Here is a 21,274-nt window from a genome sequence, read left to right as displayed (position 1 = left end):
TCTGTGAAGAGGAAGCCCTTGATGACTCAATTGAAGCGGCTGATGTGACGGTGGTTGAAAATTTGGATGGTTCTACGGTTCCTCCAGATAAATCTTCACCATTGTAAGGCCGCTTGTGCTGCCTTAAAAGTTCTCCTGATGAAAGGAGACATAGATATAGTTCTTATTCAAGAACCATACATATATAAGAACAAGATCTGTGAATTAAGCACTCCGGGTTTCAAACTTTTGCATAATACCGGAACCGATATAAATCGAGCATGTATAATTGCTAAAAACGAACTAAACTTGTTTCTGCTTCCTTCATTGAGCAATGCAGACACTGTCGTAGCCAGTCTAGAGATATCCACATGCAAATATTGGGTATCTTCGGTCTACATGGGGCATGATAGGGAGATGCCACCCTGTGCCGTTAAGACCTTAGTTGAGGAGTCACTAAAAACAAAGACAAAACTCATTATGGGATGCGATGCAAATGCACATCATAGTATTTGGGGAAGTAGTGATACTAATGCAAGGGGAGAGTCGCTAATAGAGTTTATTTTGCGTACTAACCTGGTAGTTTGCAATAAGGGAGATGCACCAACCTTCGTCACCAGGAACAGACAAGAGGTTTTGGACGTAACGTTGACCTCTCCGGAACTGAATGATAAGATATCTGAGTGGCAAGTTTTGAGGGAACATAGCTTCTCAGATCATCGCTACATCAGTTTCAGATTGGCTGTTCGTACTTCAAATACCATATTTCCGCCTAATGTTAGGAAAGCTGATTGGAATAGGTATAGGGAATCGTTCAATTCGATGATACCGGAAATGCCGGAGACAAATATGAGCACTGTGCAAGATATCGAACACGCAGTGGAGCGGATTACTAAGGCCTTCAACATTTCACTGAAAGCTGCTTGCCCTAGAGGAAAGCCAAGGGGAAAAAATCGACCGCCATGGTGGACTACGGAGTTAAGTAATATGAGGAAATCCTGCAGGAAGCTCTTTAACAAAGCAAAGTCCACAAGAGCTCCGGAGGATTGGGACACTTACAAGATGAATCTGAGAGAATATAAACGAGAACTGAGAAGGTCTCAAAAAAACTCTTGGGATGATTACTGTAGCAGTATTGAGAATACGTCAGAGGCTTCCAGACTACGGAAGGTACTAGCATCCACTAACACCGCTCCAGGTTTCATTAAAACATCGGAGGGAAATTGGACAACGTCCAGTGAGGAGACGTTGGAGGTACTTTTGGACACACACTTCCCTGGAAATCAGACGGTTGAACCATGTTCCGGCGGTGTAACAGAGGCTCAGCGATCATTTCCTATCGAGGAAATTGTGTCGGAATCTAGAATAAAATGGGCTTTAAATAGCTTTGGACCATTCAAATCCCCCGGACCTGATGGAATTACTCCGGCGGAGTTACAGGCAGTGGCTGAAAGAGTTATCCCCTGGTTGACGGTGATATATAAACGATGTGTAAACTTAGCATATATTCCAGAAAAGTGGAGGGAAACAAAAGTCGTCTTCATACCTAAAGCAGGAAAAGCCTCTCACTCGAGTGCGAAGGATTTCCGACCAATCAGCTTATCCTCATTCCTACTTAGACCCTGGAGAGGATGATAGACATGTATCTTAGAACTAGCGTGGATTCAAGTTTGCTCTCGAAACGACAGCATGCATACTCGAAGGGCAGGTCTACTGAGACCGCATTGCACGAACTAGTCAGCTTTATTGAAAGCTCACTATCTGTCAAAGAATACACAATCGTGGCGTTTCTAGACATCGAAGGGGCGTTCAATAATGTCCATCCGAGCTCGATATTAAATGGACTGACAACTCTGAATGTTGATCCAGGTATACTTAGGCTGTTAGACGAACTTCTAATAAAGAGACGTATTTCAGCCACACTAGGGCAAGCAAACATACAAAGGTATGTGAACAGAGGCACTCCACAAGGAGGAGTTCTATCACCTCTTCTTTGGAATGTTGCTATAAACAACCTTCTGGTTTCCCTAGAAAAAGAAAGGATAAAAGTGGTGGCATACGCAGATGATGTGGCGCTAGCAGTCAGGGGAAAATTCCCATCCACAATCAGAGATATTATACAGAGAGCTCTCCGGATGACTGAGAAATGGGCGAAAGATAATGGTCTTGGTGTAAATCCAGCAAAGACAGAACTAGTCATGTACTGCAAAGATCGTAAAACTCCCACGGTTAGGCCCATTTCCTTAGGGGGTACTGAAATTCCCTTTGGTGAGTGTGCAAAATACCTTGGCGTTATTTTGGACAGGAAGCTGAATTTTAGGCTTAATATTGAAGAGAGGGCGAGAAAAGCCACGGTAGCTTTGTACTCGTGCAAAAAGGCAATAGGGAAAAAGTGGGGACTAAAACCAAAAATTGTGCATTGGCTATACACTGCAGTAGTTCGACCTATAATGCTATATGGTGTTGTAGTCTGGTGGCCGGCACTTGAGAAACCGACTTGTTTAGATAAAGTTCAGCGTATGGCGAGCTTATGTATCTCAGGCGCATTTAGTAAGACAGGAACAGACTCCCTTAATGTCATGCTACATCTATTGTCTTTAGACATTTTGGCCAAACAGTCAGCTGCAACAACGGCTGTGCGGTTGCGCGAGCTATCGCTGTGGTCGGAAAAAATGTACGGTCATAGTTCGGTCCTCAAAATAATGCCAGATGTGCCTAACGTAGTGGATTATACCCTGGCAAAACCACTTTTCGACAAAAAGTTTGAAACTCTAATTCCCAACAGTGAGGCGTGGTGTACACAGACCCCGGGGAATAAAAGATATATAGATTTCTATACTGATGGCTCCAAATTGAATGGACAAGTGGGGTTCGGAGTATATTCTAAAGATCTGGAAATTCGAATAGCGAAAAGATTACCTAATCACTGTAGTGTTTTCAGGCTGAAATATTAGCAATAAGAGAGGTGGCGAATTGGCTGAGAAGTAATGTTCCAACAAATATTGGCATTAATATATACTCAGACAGTCAACCTGCAATAAAATCCTTGGACTCTGTGTTCCTCAACTCGAAAACGGCCATCGACTGCCGCAAATCTCTCAATGAGATGGCTGAGCAGTACAATATTCACCTAATATGGGTGCCTGGCCATAGGAACATACCGGGGAACTGCGAAGCGGATGAGTTGGCAAGGCTAGGGACTACCTTACATATTCCAGGTGAACTGGAATTTGTTGGTATGCCCCTAGCTACCTGCAAGCTCATGCTGCGTGAGAAGGCTGTTAGGATGGCAAATGTTCGATGGGAGAATTGCAAGGGTTGTAACGACACCAAGCAAATATGGCCCCATTTCAACTTAAACCGCACACTAGATATGCTAATGTTCTCGAGACGTCAGATATCACTCCTGATATCTGCTATAACGGGTCGCTGCCTGATAGGCGATTTTGCAAAAACTATTGGCGCGAAGTATAATGACTATTGTATGAGCTGTCATGATGCGGAGGAAAAAGAATCAATTAAACACCTCTTGTGTGAGTGTCCTGCATTTTGTGTAAAGCGCAAGCAACTTTTAGGAGCATATAGCTTCAGATTACTGGCGGATCTGGAAAACGTTAACTTAAGCAGTCTGCTAATGTTTTTGGAACAATCTGGTTGGTTCAACAAAGAAAAATAATCAAGAAGGTTCAGCGGTTAAAACTAGAAGTGCCCATATGTAATAGGTACTTTTAGTTAATGTGGTATCACAATGGACTGAATAGTCTAAGTGAGCCTGAATCTTAATCGGGCTGCCACTTTAACCTAACCTAACCTATATAACCACACAGTGTAGGAGCCCATACAAAACCCTTGAATAAATAAATAAATAAAATGCTTCAATAAAATTTAAATTCCAAAAATGGTTTATGAATACATATAAATTTTTGAGTGAATTTTTAACAAATTCGACTTTTTCCTTAAAGATGGATTAGTCGATTTTATTAAAATCATTTGTTCGAGTGTCTGCTGATACATTAACAACCGATCACACTTTCATTATATAAATAACCAAGACTAAAAGTGCAAATATACAACACTTTACTAACACCACATTTCTCTCGAAGAGTACTCCCTTTTTTGTAGGCCATATAATAGGAATCCCAAACAAATTTTTCAATATCCGTTTTTACCATGGCGTAGAGAAGTAACAGTTACAGTTAAAGTTAACTTTATTTTCACGGACATGACCAGTAGTAGCATTTCGAAGAAGTCTTCTTACACTCATGATTTCAACCTAGATACATTAATACGCTCACAAATCGATTTTGTTTAAATCTTGACTTAAGCTCGCAGTAAGGGGCAAAGAATATGATCAATGTAACAGACGTCTTTGGCACAGAAATCAAAGTGAATCACGACTACTTCGTGTAATTGTATTTTTTAGCATGAATATTGTGAAACAATCCGATTCATGGATCGCTCAGATTTTGATTGTCCGGGGAAATTTCCATTTGCTGGATTTTTTTTTATGATTGTAATACGACCTTTTTGTTAGTTGATCTACAAAACTACAAACCTTCATAAATTTGCAGTGACATTGAGGTTTTAATGGATAAAAGTTTTTGAATATTGATTTTTCATTCGTTTTAATCATTAGATTTTTGTCTTAAGTTTCTAAAATTTTTTGTTACAACTTTTTAATCAATTATTTTGTTCGTATATATAAAGCAGGAGGATACGTCTATATGAATGGGGATGCAGTGAAGATACAACAACCTGTTGCCACCACCGTTTACACAAATGTTCCTGTTGATACGGCAATGTTAGCTACCAATTTATATGGTCAACCAGCGCAATTGGCAGCTCCGGCCGCAACACATATACCACTAATAGCAGCAGCCCCTGGACCGCAACCACCCCATCACCAAGCTTTACAAGTCGCTCCAGCACCGGGCCAACACCAATCTCTAATTACCCATACGGCGGCCGGGCATACACAACAACCAACACTACAAACAGTACAGGCCGCAGCAGCCGCTGCTGCTGTTGCAGCTGCCACTCCACAAGCACCACCTCCACATCAATTGCAAAGCCATCCTCAGCAACCCCATATACAGTACGCTCATCAAGCCCCCATGGCTGCTGCAGCAGGCCAAGGGCCAACAGTTACAACAACAACGATTGATAACACCGAATATACAGTCATGAATGGCGCTATAGCCCAAGATGGTACAGTCGTATGTTATAGTCAAGAAGAGTTGCCAGTCGGCGTGAGTATGGGTGTTGGACCACCGGGTGCAACGAACTTAGTCACTGTTGATCAAATATCTGGCACACCAGTTACATCTGCAACGGCACAGCAACACAATGCCCATGCTCAACACCATGTGATTCTTACCAATGTTCCACAACCACCACCCCAACAACAACATGCGATAGCACAACACCAGCAGCAACAACATCAACCTCAACAATCACAGCAACAACATCTTGTTGGAGTTGGAAGTAACAACATCAATATGGCTAGTAGTAATAATAATAACGTTACATCAAATTCAAGTGGCAATAGTGGAGGTGGTGAGAATAGTACAATGTCATTGGAGCAATTAAAACAATCGTTAGCAACGCAGTTGGAATATTACTTTTCAAGGTTGGTATTTCACATTTTAATATTAGGTTATCATCTTCGATGATTCCCCATACCAATATCGTTTTGAAAATTGTTAGTAGCTTGAGATGAACCCATTAATTTTCATGTTATACGAGTTGCTGTTTTAAAGTTCATGTGCTTAATTTTATATGTGGATGTTTAATGAATTGACCCGAACAAGTCATTGTGAACGGTTTGTACAAGGTGGAACAAGGCGTTCTGACAACCCCAAAATGATAACATCCATCTTCGGTGTATTGATTGTATTTACAAGCGTTTCCAAAGCGGTACGAAAACAATATTTTATATGCTTTTCCGATGGTTTAGCGAACGCATTGACAACCTCAAAATGATAACATCGTAATACGGTGTTATCGATTGTGTTTTCATCTTTTGAAATTGAAAATAGTATTGGATTTATAAAACCTGTAATTAACCCTGTAATTAACCCTCAAAAAATGCATAAAATAAAAAGAAAACTTAGTAAAATCTGTTCAAAAGGCTTTGCAGCATATACATATATTTCGTTTTCTTGCTTTTGTGTCGTTAACATTGAATATTTAATCAGCTGGCAAAAAAACTGGGGCATTAGAGGGTTAAATCACCAAACATCCCAATTTCTCAAATCGACAGAAAACTACAGGTTTTTCAAAATGAGAATCTTCTAGCCATATGCTTTTATTATTTCCTCTATGTAGTAGTTCAAAATTCACTATTTTTTGCGATATTATTATAGTTCAATTTTCTTTTATTAACATAAACCAAACAAAACAATCTGATCACACATGGAAGGCGATATAACAGTTCTTATTACTGTTTTATAGTACATCAACATATTCTGTTATAATAAGAATTGTTTTAGTTATTAATACATAAGTTGTTTTGTTACTTAGAAATTAGTTTTTTTATATTTAAAATCCGTAGTTTTCAGTTTGACTACTTTATAAACATTGTAGAAAAATCAACGTTATACATTCAATTAAAATTCCGTTTTTAACACTATTATCCTTAAAAAATTAAATTAATTACTTACTGTTTAAGCCGAACAAACATTTTTTCCGATGCTCGTTTTAAAGAAAATCCACGAAAAAAGAACATATTAATTCCCTTATCCCAATTCGATAGTACATCAAACTAATTTTATATCGATTAATTTCAACGGTAATAGCACCATTACTCATTAAAAACATTAAACATGGGTCGAAAATGAATTTTTAACGATAGTATGTTTTTCAATAAAACCGCTTGGAAACGCTATGAGCCATGCATGAAATTCCGCCCCAAGAAGTGTCGGAATAACCCACGAAAGTTTTACGTAAGCGCGGTCTCGATCAGAAAATGAGATAACCACCGAAAGGCGATTATTTCCGCAGTAATTGGTAGGACTGGAAGATGTTTGTTAACTAATGACGTCATTAGTTAAGTACCAGAGAGTGACCAGGTGTGAGAAGGAAACCCAATACCAGCTTCTAAAGTTTCGGCACAGCTTTTTGCGGTGCATATCTATGAATTCGAGGAGTAGCTGCCAATGCCACCTCACTGGACACAACAAATAAGGTGCGCGTGGGAGACAATGTCAAAATAATGTTACAACGGAGAGGGATACCATTGCTACGAATGGAACTTCTCGCTAAAGATGGTCTTTGAAAAAGAAACACCTACGGCCGGGAAACCGCCACAATACCTAGGGCATAAAATATCACCATGAATATGTCATCATGACCTGGAATAGCTTGGAACTCGACAGCCTCTGGAAGAGTGACACGAAATAGTCGTGACGAACATAAAAACGCTTACGAGTTGATTTCGTTGTGACTGCGAGTATTTAAAAGTTTTTCGTGCGTGAGTAAGGATTTTCTATTCGTGAGTGAGTTGGTTAGGTTAGGTTAATATTTTTCCGTCGTGAGTTTTCGTGAGCGTGAGTTGAATACTCACGTGCGTAAATCTAACTCCAGGCTATGCGAAGAACTCGCCCGCTGGTACCAACAAGAAACCTGCTGCTACTCCGAATTTCTCATACTGCGTGAGAAGGCTGTTATGATGGCAAATGTTCGATGGGAGAATTGCAAGGGTTGTAACGACACCAAGCAAATATGGCCCCATATCAACTTAAACCGCACACTAGATATGCTAATGTTCTCGAGACGTCAGACATCACTCCTGATATCTGCTATAACGGGTCGCTGCCTGATAGGCGATTTTGCAAAAGTGTCCTGCATTTTGTGTAAAGCGCAAGCAACTTTTAGGAGCATAGGTTAGGTTATGTGGCAGCCCGATGTATCAGGCTCACTTAGACTATTCAGTCCATACCACAGTGGTGAACTTCTCTCTTATCACTGAGTGCTGCCCGATTCCATGTTAAGCTCAATGGCAAGGGACCTCTTTTTATAGCCGAGTCCGAACGGCGTTCCACATTCCAGTGAAACCACTTAGAGAAGCTTTGAAACCCTCAGAAATGTCACCAGCATTATTGAGGTGGGATAATCCACCGCTGAAAAACTTTTTGGTGTTCGGTCGTAGCAGAAATCGAACCCACGACCTTGTGTATGCAAGGCGGGCATGCTAACCATTGCACCACGGTGCCTCCCTTTAGGTGCATATAGATTCAGATTACTGGCGGATCTGGAAAACGTTAACTTAAGCAGTCTGCTAATGTTTTTGGAACAATCTGGTTGGTTCAGCGAAGAAAAATAATCGAGAAGGTTCAGCGGTTAAAACTAGAAATGCCCATATGTAATAGGTACATTTAGTTAATGTGGTATCACAATGGACTGAATAGTCTAAGTGAGCCTGAATCTTAATCGGGCTGCCACTTTAACCTAACCTAACCTACTCCGAATTTTTATACATGTGAGAACACCCCTGCCAAGGTTCATCAACTCCCAGTCGATCACAGCCCAACTGACGGCAACATCCGAAATAAATATTAAACAAGTATATACGGGTTGGGTTGTGGTAATACTTGCCGATGGCAAGGTATCTTGAAACTCCTTAACATCTTCTAAATTGGATGTTCGTCCATATCGGGTATATATTGGGCAAAAAAAAACTATATAATTCAATTCTAGACCGGTATGAATTTTTGCGCGGTAAAAGAGAGGCAGAAGTGAAATATGGGGGTCGGTTAATATGGGGGCTATATACAATTATGAACATATATGGTCCAAAGTTTGTATGATTAGTACCAACGTTTAGCAAGATGAAATGAAATTGCTTATCCAGGAAGAAGTAAAATTTGGTAATCGGTATTATTATGGACCGATATGGACCAATTTTTGCATGGTATTTAGAGATCATTATGGACCTATATGGACCAAATTTAGCATGAATGTTAGAGACCATATACTAACACCACGTTCCAAATTTCAAACGGATCGGACGAAATTTGCTCCTCCATGAGGATCCGCAAACAAAATCTGGGGATCGGTTTATATGGGGCTATATATAATTATGGACCTATATGGACCAATTTTAGCATGAATGTTAGAGACCATATACTAACACCACGTACCAAATTTCAAACGATTCGGCTGAAATTTGCTCCTCCATGAGGATCAGCAAACAAAATCTGGGGATCGGTTTATATGGGGGCTATATTTAATTATGAACCTATATGGACCAATTTTAGCATGAATGTTAGAGACCATATACTAACACCACGTACCAAATTTCAAACGGATCGGATGAAATTTGCTCCTCCAAGAGGATCCGTAAACAAAATCTGGGGATCGGTTTATATGGGGCTATATATAATTATGGACCTATATGGTCCAATTTTAGCATGAATGTTAGAGACCATATACTAACAACACGTACAAAATTTCTACCAGATCTGATGGTATATGCTCCTCCTAGAGCCTCCGCAAGCCAAATCTGGGGGGTCGGTTTATATGGGGGATATACGTAAACATGGTCCGATATGGCCTACATCAATAACAGTTACTTGTGCCAAGTCGATAGCTTGTTTCGTTCCGAAGATAGCGTGATTTCCACAGGCGGACGGACAGCCGGACGGAAGGACATATCTAGATAGACTTTCATCACGTTCATCACGACTCAGAATATATACCCAGTCAGAAAAAAACCATCGGTTGTAAAAGCGTTGTGAACGGTTGATACACGGTGGGAAAAAGCGTTGTTACAACCCCAAAATGATAACATCATTCCACGGTGTATCGATTGTATTTAACAGCGTTTTCAAAGCGTCATGAAAACAATATTTTATACGCTTTTCCGATGGTTTAACGAACGCTTTGACAACCCCAAAATGATAACATCGTTATACGGTGTATCGATGGTTTTTACAACCATTAAAAAGCACTGAAAAACAAAATTTCATACGTCTTTCCAATTGTTTCTAGAATGCTTTAGGAGGGTTAGAATTATAATTTTACAGTACCTTAAAACCGCTATTGAAACAAAATTAGTGTTTTACACTTTACAAAGGAACATCAGAAAACTTAACAATTAACAATTACCCCCATTTTCATAAAGCTCCGTTAGTGTTCCGTTAACTAACCAACTTTTGAACCGTATTATGGACGAAATTATCATCTTGCATATATATTCCATAGCCAGTTAGGAACACAACTGACGAGCATTTTTCACTTAAAGATAACTGGAGAGAAGATATTTGCAATTTACTTTCTGTTATTTGGCAGTTAAAGCCTAACGGAGCTACATGAAAATGGCCGTTAATAGGAAAAATACATAACTAAGATTAAGATTGACATTTATAATTGGTAAAAAAAATTATTTTAATATGGTCAAAAATCGCTAAAGTGAAAACTAAATCAGTAAAAAAGGCATAAAAGTATACATATTTGTTGCAGATTTCTTTATATCTTGATGGGGAATAGCCCAAGCAAATTTTCATAAAGTTTGTATTCCTTAAAATGAATTATTAAAGAAAAGTAATCGTGAAAATTTTGTGATTTTAGGGGCTAGTCATATGTCTTTATTATTTCCTATAGGTAATAGTTCAAAATTCACTCTTGGAAAAATTTTAAGGTACATTAAAAAGAGAATCCTCTACGACACTAAAATGAACTTAACAAAGGGAAAAAGTTATACACAAATGTGCGTATTTCACACAAAACACTTCAGAATTTCTTAAGATTTGTACATTTTACCCCAAATGCGCCAAAAGATTTGTACATTTTACCCCAAATGCACCAAAAGAACATTCTTGCAATACTGAACTCCAATTTTTTCCTTCAAACAATGAAATTTTCTTTAAAGGTGGGTATTAAGTTCGAGTTTAGGCGATAAAACGTCATTTTTCACGATTACTTTTCTTTAATAATCCATTTTAAGGAATACAAACTTTGTGAAAATTTGCTTTGGGCTTTTCCCCATCAAGTTATAATAAAATTTGCAACAAATATGTATGATTTTGTGAATTTTTCTTACTGATTTAGTTTTCACTTTAGCGATTTAAGCGGCTAAACTCGAAGTTAATACTCACCTTAATATGTGAAAAAAAATAATTATGTCTAACAAAATTTCTTCAATTAGTCGATAAATAAGTACTTATATTTGGGTTTTGGCGTGATGTCAGCGTTTAGTTTAGTTAAAACTTTCTACTCATTTGTAAAATTACCCAAATTGTTGTTCCTAGTGGTTTCACTGTTAATGTACATATTCACTTTATATGATAAAGGAACATTATCCTATTATAAATCAATTCCTATCAACAATAATAACTCCATTACTCATTAAAAACCATTGGACATTGATGGAACATGCATTTTCAACGATAATTTTATGGAAAATTTACTATTTAAAAACCGTCAATTAATTTGTTTAGCAAGCGTTGTTGCAACGTTGGGTTCCAACGCTGTTACAACGCTCAATATTTATAACCATCGTAAATTTCTGACTGGGTATCCTTTATGGGGTCTTAAACCAATATTTCGATGTGTTACAAACGAAATGACAAAGTTAATATACCCCCCATCCTATGGTGGAGGGTTTAAAAAGAAGAAATAGCTTTCAGTGAATTTGAATGGGCAAACTGTAACGGAAAGTGCTCTAGCAGATAGGCCACACATTAATAGTAACGAGTGGGAACGTCCCAGTGTAGTGGGTACACTGGCGGCACAGTTTAGTTGTCTGTCATGTGTAAGTGAGGGTCTAAAAGGGAAGCATTCGCCCAGGAGCAGTCAGTTCGCCAGTAGCCGGCTAATAGAAAGGACTATTTTGGAATCTTTGCGTTTTAACGACGTGACCAAAATTTTGCTTATTGAGTTTTATTTCTTGAAATACCTTTCGATGTCTTCGTCATAACAGATATTCTGAATATCTATGTAATATATACTTCTGATTGATTTCTCAAATATTAAATAGATTAATAAATTCAAAATAATCTCACAATTATTTTTTTATATATTTTCAGAGAAAATTTAGCTAATGACACATGGCTCTTATCGCAAATGGACAGCGATCAATATGTACCAATATGGACTGTTGCTAATTTTAACTTAGTTAAAAAGCTAACAAAAGATCTAAAACTAATAACAGAAGTCCTCAGAGAATCGCCAAATGTTCAAGTCGATGAAGAGGGTCTCAGGGTAAGGCCAAATCATAAGCGATGTATAATAATATTACGTGAAATTCCTGAATCAACCACAGTTGAGAGTGTTAAGGTAAATATATAGACCTCAAATCAAATGTATGTACATATAGTAATAGTTTTTTTTTGTTTTGCATAGAATATTTTCAATAGTGAAAATTGTCCACGTGTATTGTCCTGTGAATTTGCTGGCAATAATTCCTGGTATATAACATTTGAATCTGACGACGATGCACAAAAAGCTTTTAAATATTTAAGAGAAGATGTTAAAGAATTTCAGGTACATTCATTGACATTTTACATGAAGAGACCGTGTACAAATAATCTTGTGTATCTTTTGCATATTAGGGTAAGCCAATAATGGCTCGCATGAAAGCGAAACCACTCATACATAGATTACCAATTGGCCCTGTGTCAGCCCTAAAAAATGGCTACCGCTTAACATCACCTCCAGCGAATGTGTATGACCCTGGTACAGCTGCAGCGGCGGCAGTGGCATATAGTGCAACTCCCCAACGATATGTGTATGCAGCGAATGGGGCTGCAATGACTCAACCTCCAGTTCCATATAATGGACAGGTACATTTAATTGTGAGTATACGCGAAATATTCTTAAGTTAAATTATATAGCTAACAATTCTCCATTATCCAATAGCAATTTCCACAACAGCAATTCTTTCCCGGTATTGTAACACCATGGCCAACGGCGGCTGCGGCCGCTGTAGCAGCTGCCGCGTCTTCAGCACATGGTCAAAATTTCTATGATATCGGCAATGTATTTGCGGCAAATGGCTTACCCCCTGCAGTACCTGCATACAGTACTACTCAGCCAGCATCAGCAACTCCTGGTTTAACTGGAAGCACCAAGCCGCAAAGCGGTGGTGCTGGCGGAGGTAGTAGTGGCGGCGGTGGTGGTAATAATCGCTATAATAATAGTCATCGGAACAATTCAGGCAATTCGGGTGGTAACTCAGGTGGAGGCCATAGGAAACAATCTCGTAATACCAACATGCAACTGCAACAAGCTCCTCAACCACAATTGACTGGAAGCAATATAATTGTATCCAACGTCGGCGTCGGAGGCTCCGGCGGTTTAGTGAGCGTATTGCCAGCAGCTATTGTCGATCCGCATCAACAACAACCAATGGCACAACAGCATCAAATGCAACAGCAGCCACCACAAACGACTACAAGTCAACAGCAATCTGCTCCGCAGCAAGGCAATACTTCTAGACATTATTCCAGCATGAAATCGAATACAGGTATTGTTGTCTAATTTGATTGATACCACGCCAAATAGTGGAAATAATTTATTGTTAATACATTTTTGTTATTGTGATGACAATTATGAAATTTATGTAGTGTAGTGTCGTCATTACTCCGTATTATCATATCTAAATTTACATATAAATATGGTAACATTGTTCTTTATTATCCATTTGCTTTAACTATGACATTTCATATTCACGACTTGTATGTATGTAAGTTCATCTTAATATTTGAATAAAGTTCAGTTATCTGTTGTCTACTGAAGTAAAGACATAACAATTTAATGGCGACGAGGATCAAAACGTCAAAGTGCAAAGATAACTAAATTTACGCTGTGCAAATCAAAAATTTGTATCAAATCAACATCGATCAATTAAATAAAAAGGACTTTAGATATGGAAGAACAAATGCATAAATTATTAGAAGCGATTACGGCAATGACGACAGCTATGAGTGGGGGAAGCCAAAGTGCACTTCCAACAACAAATGTCAGCGTGATTTCAAGCTTCGAATCGTTCGATCCAAAAGTGGAATCATTCAAAAATTATAAAGAACGTCTTGAAATACATTTCCAACTTAAGAAGGTTTTTACAGATAAAGAAATGTGTGCGAAACTTCTTCTGCAATACATTGGTTCATCGAATTATGCTCTATTAACATCTTTGGCAGCGCCAAAAGCTATAAGTGAACTAAATTACGAACAAATAATTGAACTGTTGGAGTCGCATTTTTGTCCCAAAAAGAACATTTTGGTTGAGCAACATAAATTTCTGTCCGAATTACAAAATGAAGACCAGTCAATTGCGGAATTCGTTTCGGTTCTCCAAAAAAGAGCAGCAGATTGTGCATTTGTGTGTGATTGCCAGAAATCCGTGTCTGATATTTTTCTTAGAGCTCAATTTATAAGGGGCTTGCGTAGCAGCCACATAAGAGAACAGTTACTTCAAAATCCAACGGCATCTTTCTCGGATATTGTGCAAAAATCATCAGCATTGGAAGCAGCGAAAATAGACAACACCGCAATAGGGAATAATGAGGCAGGTTCTTCGACAAATGTGAATCAAATTCGAAAGGCAACTCAAAAAAACGACAGCGTTGATCATAGCCGAGGCAGAGCAAGCAGAAACAGTGTTTATAAAAGCAGAGCAGCAAAGTCTAAAGTTAATTACAGCGAACTAGGATTGGATGGTTTATGTCTTAGATGCGGGAAATCCAACCATATTGCGAATGAGTGTAAAATAAAAAAGAATAAGGTAAAATGTTTCGCCTGTGGAAAGTTTGGCCATGTAAAATTAGTGTGCATTAAAGAAAGAATGAATAAAAACAAAACAGAAATGTCTGCCAATACTCTGGAAGTTTGCGAAACAAACGGTTACGGCATAAACAAAATATTCAATATTTTCAAAACATCATCCTCCAATGTAGAGATGCAGAAATTTTTTGTTGATGTTTTGATCGAAGGGAAAAGACAACGGTTTGAAGTAGACTCAGGTGCGGCGTTCACGTTAATTCCCAAAAACGACTTCGACAAACTTAACATCAGCTCACCTTTAAAACCAACCAGTGTAGCTTTTCGAACGTACACCGGGGATATTTTTAAGCCATTGGGTGTTGTGGATGTACAAGTGCAGTTCGATAAAACTTTATCAAATGAGCAAATGTATGTAGTAGCTTCTAACCATGCTGCACTTCTGGGCCGCGTTTGGATAAGGCATTTAGGAATAAATCTAAATGAAATTGATAATGTCACAACAAGTTTTGATCAAGGTAAGCTGTATTCAAAATATTCAATTGAAAAAATAATGCAGAAATATCCTGCAATTTTCGAACCAAAAATTGGTTGTGTACCTGGATTCCTTTGTAATCTTAAATTGCAAGATGGGGCTAAGCCAATATTTGTGAGAGAAAGACAAGTTCCTTTTTCACTGCGCGCGAAGGTAGAAAAGGAGCTTGACAATTTAGAAAGAGATGGTATAATAACTAAAGTTAATACCAGCGAATGGGGGTCGCCTTTAGTGGTAGTGCAAAAACCAGATGGCAATGTCAGGCTTTGCGTAGATTACAAAATTGGAGTGAATCAACAACTACAGTCTGCTCACTACCCAATTCGGCGTATAGACGAAATTTTTAACAGCTTAAAAAACGCAAAGTATTTCTGCAAAATTGATTTGTACAAAGCATACCTCCACATTCAAGTTGACGAGCGCAGCAAGGAAATACAAACTATATCTACCCATCGTGGCACCTACAAAATGAACAGACTTTCATTTGGAATTAAAACGGCACCGAGTGAATTCAATAGAATTCTAGACCAGATACTACAAGGGCTAGAAGGTACCATATCGTATTTCGACGATATCGTTGTATGTGGGTTTTCTATAATGGAATGTTTACAAAGACTAGAAAAATGTTTTGAAAGGCTACACAAATTCGATCTTCATGTAAACCAGAGCAAATGTGAATATTTTAAAACAGAAATAACATATTTAGGCTATGTTATAAGCCATAATAAAATTGCAAAATGCAAGAGCAAAACAAAAGCCATTTCAGAGCTACCACATCCCAAGGATGCTGACGGTGTAAAACGTTTCTTAGGAATGATAACATATTATTCAAAATTCATTCCGAATATATCAACCCTAACCCATCCATTACGTGAACTTTTACAAAAGCACAAAAAATTCGTATGGTCGAAAGAATGCCAAGATGCCTTTAATGCTCTAAAACGTGAAATAGTTTCGGATAGAGTTCTTCGGCCTTATGATGAAACATTGCCGATAACGGTCGCGTGTGATGCTAGCCCTACAGGCATTGCTGCAGTTTTGTCGAATGTAGTAGAAGGCGAAGAACGGCCAGTGGCTTTCATTTCACGTGCGTTGACAAAAGCCGAGCAGAACTACAGCCAATTGGACAGGGAGGCTTTAGCCATCATATTTGCAGTAGACAAGCTTTTTATGTACTTATACGGCAGAAAATTCACGCTAATAACCGATAATCAACCTTTATCAAGAATTCTTCATCAGTCGTCCAAAATACCAGCTATGACTTCAGCAAGATTGTTAAGATATGCATCGTTTTTACAAGGATTCGACTATGAAGTGAAACACCGTAGCGCAGATGAAAATGTGAATGCTGATTGTTTGTCAAGAGCACCATTAAGTCAAAATTCGGAATATATACATTTTCTCGATCAAGAAATTAATATTGTTCAAGAACAAATTTTTAACGAAATTTCAACTAATTCTATAACTGCTTTAACTATAGCAAAAGCAACGAACGAAGACCCGGAATTATCAAAATTAAAATCTGATTTGACGAATGGAAACATTAATGAAGCTGAGTATTCTATTCAAAATGGCATAATTCTAAAAGCAAATCGGATTATTATTCCAAAACAGCTACGAGAAAAAATGTTACAAGAATTGCACCACACCCACATAGGAATTGTAAAGATGAAGCAACTGGCCCGCAGGTATGTGTTTTGGAACGGCATCGATATGGATATTGAAAGAATGGTAAGAGCTTGTGCAGATTGTGCAAAAGTAAGGAAAAGTCCCCCAAAAGTTACAGTGCACCATTGGGAAGAGCCTGAGGAGAATTTTTCTCGAGTTCATATCGATTACGCCGGACCATTTATGAACCATCACTTCCTGGTCCTAGTAGATGCTAAATCCAAATGGCCAGAAATACGGATTTTGAAGAATGCACCAACAACACAATCAACAATATCTTTATTGCAAAATATTTTTTACACGCACGGATTGCCTCGAATTCTGGTTTCTGACAACGCCACAATTTTTACAAGCGCTGTTTTCAAAGAATTTTGCGAAGCCAATGGAATTTTACAGAAATTTATTGCGCCAGGGCATCCGGCAACAAACGGCCTTGCTGAAAGATATGTTCAAATCTTGAAGACCAAACTCAAGGCTATGGAAAATGATACAACACCATTATATCAAAAGGTTCAAGAAATTGTATGGCGCTACCGGGCAACACCATTGGCCAGCGGTGATACACCAGCAAAGTTATATTTAAATCGAGAAATTAGATCCAAGCTAGATGTCATCCGACCAAGTAAACCAGAAAAGTCTAAACCATCTGAATCCAAAGTTCGTCAATTTTGCATTGGTGATACAGTACAAGTACATTGGTATGAGAAGGGGAAGACGGTATGGAAGTTTGGTATCATCACAGCAAAGTGGGGACATCTACACTATGAAGTTTTATTGGATAGTGGTTACAAGTTAAAGAGGCATATCAATCAAATCCAAAAGACTGAGGTTCAAAGAGATGATGAAGCCGTTGAAGAGCAGGTCCAACCAAGTAGTAACTCCAAGCCATTAAAGGATGAAATCTGGATTGAGACATCAACCAATAAACCACCAATTGAACCGGCACCATCTACACCTCCAGTGCGCATCCCATCAGATAGTAATGCAAGCATCATTAGACGATCTAATAGGACGAGAAGACCGCCTGCTCACTTTTCGGATCATGTCCGTTATTAAGCCTGGGAGAGTGTAGTGTCGTCATTACTCCGTATTATCATATCTAAATTTACATATAAATATGGTAACATTGTTCTTTATTATCCATTTGCTTTAACTATGACAATTCATATTCACGACTTGTATGTATGTAAGTTCATCTTAATATTTGAATAAAGTTCAGTTATCTGTTGTCTACTGAAGTAAAGACATAACATGTAGGCATGAAATCGCATATAAATCGGCTCCGTCCCATAGGGTATTTCATAATATGACGAAGTGACTAGGGGTGCCCTCAATAATTCTTATGTTCGTACTGCTATAGGACTTTTTTCAGTATTTTCCTGGTCTTGATTCATTCCGTGGTGGTGGTTTATTACATCGCAGTAATGTTGATGACATTATTAAACGTTTCAAGGATTCTCGCACTAAACAGCGAATGACCTAAACAGAGAATCGTTTATAAGGGAACAAAACCTACTGCCGTCTCCACCCATTATTGTCATTGACGTAGATGTTTCCATTATTTCTTTGTACGTATTTGCAGCCATGCTTGCGCTCTGGAAACTTTATTCGATCGTTCCAAATTAGCAGATTGCTTCCCATTGGTCTTTTTCTCCTTCTCTGCTGTGATGATTCTTTTCTTAAATCATGGAAATACTAATTAAATTCATCAGGGTTGACAGATCCTTGACACGGTTGGCAATCGTACCAAATATAATCTACTTGTGCACTGACTTATAATACCCACAGAGTGGTACAGGGTATTTTTGAAGTTTTTTGATCACCAAAATTGCTTTTGGAAATGCATAAGGTTTTATGGTATGTGGTTTGCTTTGTGGTTGTTTTTCCGGCCATTTACAACACAAGTGTTAACGTGGTAGCACATTCGTCAAGGTATTCGTCACCTCGTCATTCTGGAAAAGTTTGTGAATTTTCACACCACCACAAGCTGGTGTGGACAATGTGTGGGTTTTATTTATTTAGTACTAATAAAAATTGCATTTATTTAAGAGAATCTGAAATCTTTACTCTGTCTCTGTTTTTCAGGTGGAATTCCAAAATCATCGATAGACAAATCATATGCTGGTGGGAATACAGTTACAATTGCTAGCCATCACCACTACAGTGTCCAAAATCAAAACTCTCATCATGTACAAACACAACAACAGACACAACAAATACCAACGGGATCTTCTACACACATACAACAGAGTCACTATCAAATGCCTTCCTCAAACACACAAAGTGGTGCAATACAACATTCTTCCTATACAGCTCATTCAGCGCCAACTGTATCTGCGGCGCAGCATCATCATTCGCAGCAACAACAGATGCATCAGCAGCAACACGAATTGCAAGAAGATGTTGGTGAAGTTATGCATCAAACACAAGTACAACACGTTCAGCAGCAGGGTGTAAGTGGTGGTGGTGGTGGTCATCACCATAATCAGCGAAGCAATATTACTTCTTCATCATCAAGTTTGGCCAATTCGGTTGGTGGCAGTGGAGCTGTTGGTAAAGATACACCGCATTGGTCCCAGTCAAGACCCAGGAGGAGAAGACGTGAAGATGATAATACTGGCATGACTTATTCTCCTAATAATCGCATTGGCGGTGGGGTTAGTATTGCAAATTTGTGTACTACAATATCTACCAACAATAATGTTAACATTTGAATGCGATTAGTAGGAATACTAAAATTATATTAGGATTAGATTTTCGTTTGGTAGGATGTGATATTAACAAGGAGCAAGTATGACGGTCAGATTTAACGTAAGCGTCGGCGCGTGCAGCGCTATAATATTTTTGAAATGGTGATAGGAGTAGAGATAGGGGTGGAGGCGGCGGCGTAGTCAAAGGTACTGGACAATTTTTGTCTCCAGCTGCTGGCGGCAACTCCACCACCACCGTCAGTGATAAAAACCTCACATCAGCCAATGTCACCACTAGTAAAACCAAAAACCAATTTTCTTCCCAATTACTTATGCCTTTAAATATAAACTGAACAATAATTACGCCTCTAAAAACAAAAATACAGCAATATTTATTGAATGTCAACTTCTACAAATATATCGAACAGTTGCAAATCATCCCACAATGATACTAAAAGCAACATTAGCACTTGTACTCCTACTACAACTATTAACCAAATGAAACTACAACATCTAATACACTCTTCTAATTTTCAACAGCAATCATACAATTCGGGACATCATTCTCAACAAGGTGGTAATGGTGGAGGCGGAGGAACTGGCAATATTACTTCATCTCAGGGAGGCGGCCATCATCATTCAAATCGAAATGATGTTAGTGGTGGTGGTCATCATGGTAGTAGCGGCGGCGGCGGTGGTGGTGGTGGTGGCGGAGGCTATTCGTCCCATCGGAGTGACAATGAACATCGTGGTGGTTACAAAGGTAACAATTACAATCCTCACTATAATAGTGGTTCCGGAAGCCATCACCACACGTCGAGTACTTCGTCATCTCATCATCATCATAATCAACATCACAACAATGCAACGACATCTGGTTCCTCTCAACAACAACAGGCGCAACAACATCATTCTTCTTCCGCTTCATCATCATCTGCACATCATCAAATGTCTTCATCCACTTCGCATCATTACAATCCACATCATCACAGTAATGAAGGTGGTGGTGGTGGAGGTGGTGGAGGCGGAGGAGGTGGTGGGGTTAGTAGTGGACGTGATGTTGGTGGTGGACGAAACTATGAAGGTGGCCGCCATACTGGAGGTGGTGGTAATTCATCTGGTTATACTGGTAACAATGATCGGTCTGGTGGAGGTCATGGTGGCGGTGGTCGTCACCATGATAACTACCATCATAACAGCCATCATCAGGGGGGTCATCATCAGCATCACCATCATCATCAACAACAACAACAGCAACAACAAAATGTTGCACCACCACAGCCGCCGCAGTTCGATTTAGAAGCAGCTGCATTTCCACCACTGCCAGGTGAGTTGATGAAGATTAAAAACATAAATCGTTTGAATCATTTTGTACAAATTAGAGTCTTACATTAAAATAAAGTTTGGTAAACATATGATTTCCGCTAGAAAATACTAAGGCAATTGCACATGAAGATATGTACTCACTCCGTGAGGACCTTTAGTGTAGGTAACATGCCAGCTTTGTCCAATAGAAGTAGACATGACCTCAATTCCAGTTTAGGTCGAACAATAAAACGTTTTTCAGCGGTAGTTTATATCATCTCAGTATTTCTGGTGACATTTATAAAGGTGTCATAATGTTCTCAGCCGTCAATAGTTCCGCCTAAAAGTATGCAAAGAAAATGTTTTATTGCAAATA

The 21,274-nt window shown here is 38.7% G+C and overlaps 1 protein-coding gene across 4 annotated transcripts in view; it reads left to right on the top strand.

Annotated features, from left to right (window-relative positions):
• Positions 1–21,274, top strand: part of Larp4B (La-related protein 4B) — an 82,693-nt gene that overhangs the window by 27,362 nt on the left and 34,057 nt on the right. For 3 of the 4 annotated variants that reach the window (XM_075303911.1, XM_075303912.1, XM_075303909.1), the window contains exons 2-8: positions 4,687–5,608; positions 12,006–12,255; positions 12,322–12,462; positions 12,531–12,773; positions 12,838–13,444; positions 18,989–19,560; positions 20,134–20,920. In XM_075303911.1, coding sequence (XP_075160026.1) covers positions 4,704–5,608; positions 12,006–12,255; positions 12,322–12,462; positions 12,531–12,773; positions 12,838–13,444; positions 18,989–19,560; positions 20,134–20,920 — 3,505 coding nt within the window. In that variant the 5' untranslated portion in view covers positions 4,687–4,703. The remainder of the gene's footprint in view (positions 1–4,686; positions 5,609–12,005; positions 12,256–12,321; positions 12,463–12,530; positions 12,774–12,837; positions 13,445–18,988; positions 19,561–20,133; positions 20,921–21,274) is intronic. The other variant, XM_075303910.1, reaches the window with a different exon arrangement.

This window comes from Haematobia irritans, chromosome 4 (genome assembly GCF_050003625.1).
Source record: "Haematobia irritans isolate KBUSLIRL chromosome 4, ASM5000362v1, whole genome shotgun sequence".
NCBI classification, from domain to species: domain Eukaryota; kingdom Metazoa; phylum Arthropoda; class Insecta; order Diptera; family Muscidae; genus Haematobia; species Haematobia irritans.
Note: the sequence above shows the minus strand (reverse complement) of the source record. Positions and strands in the feature narration are given on the sequence as shown.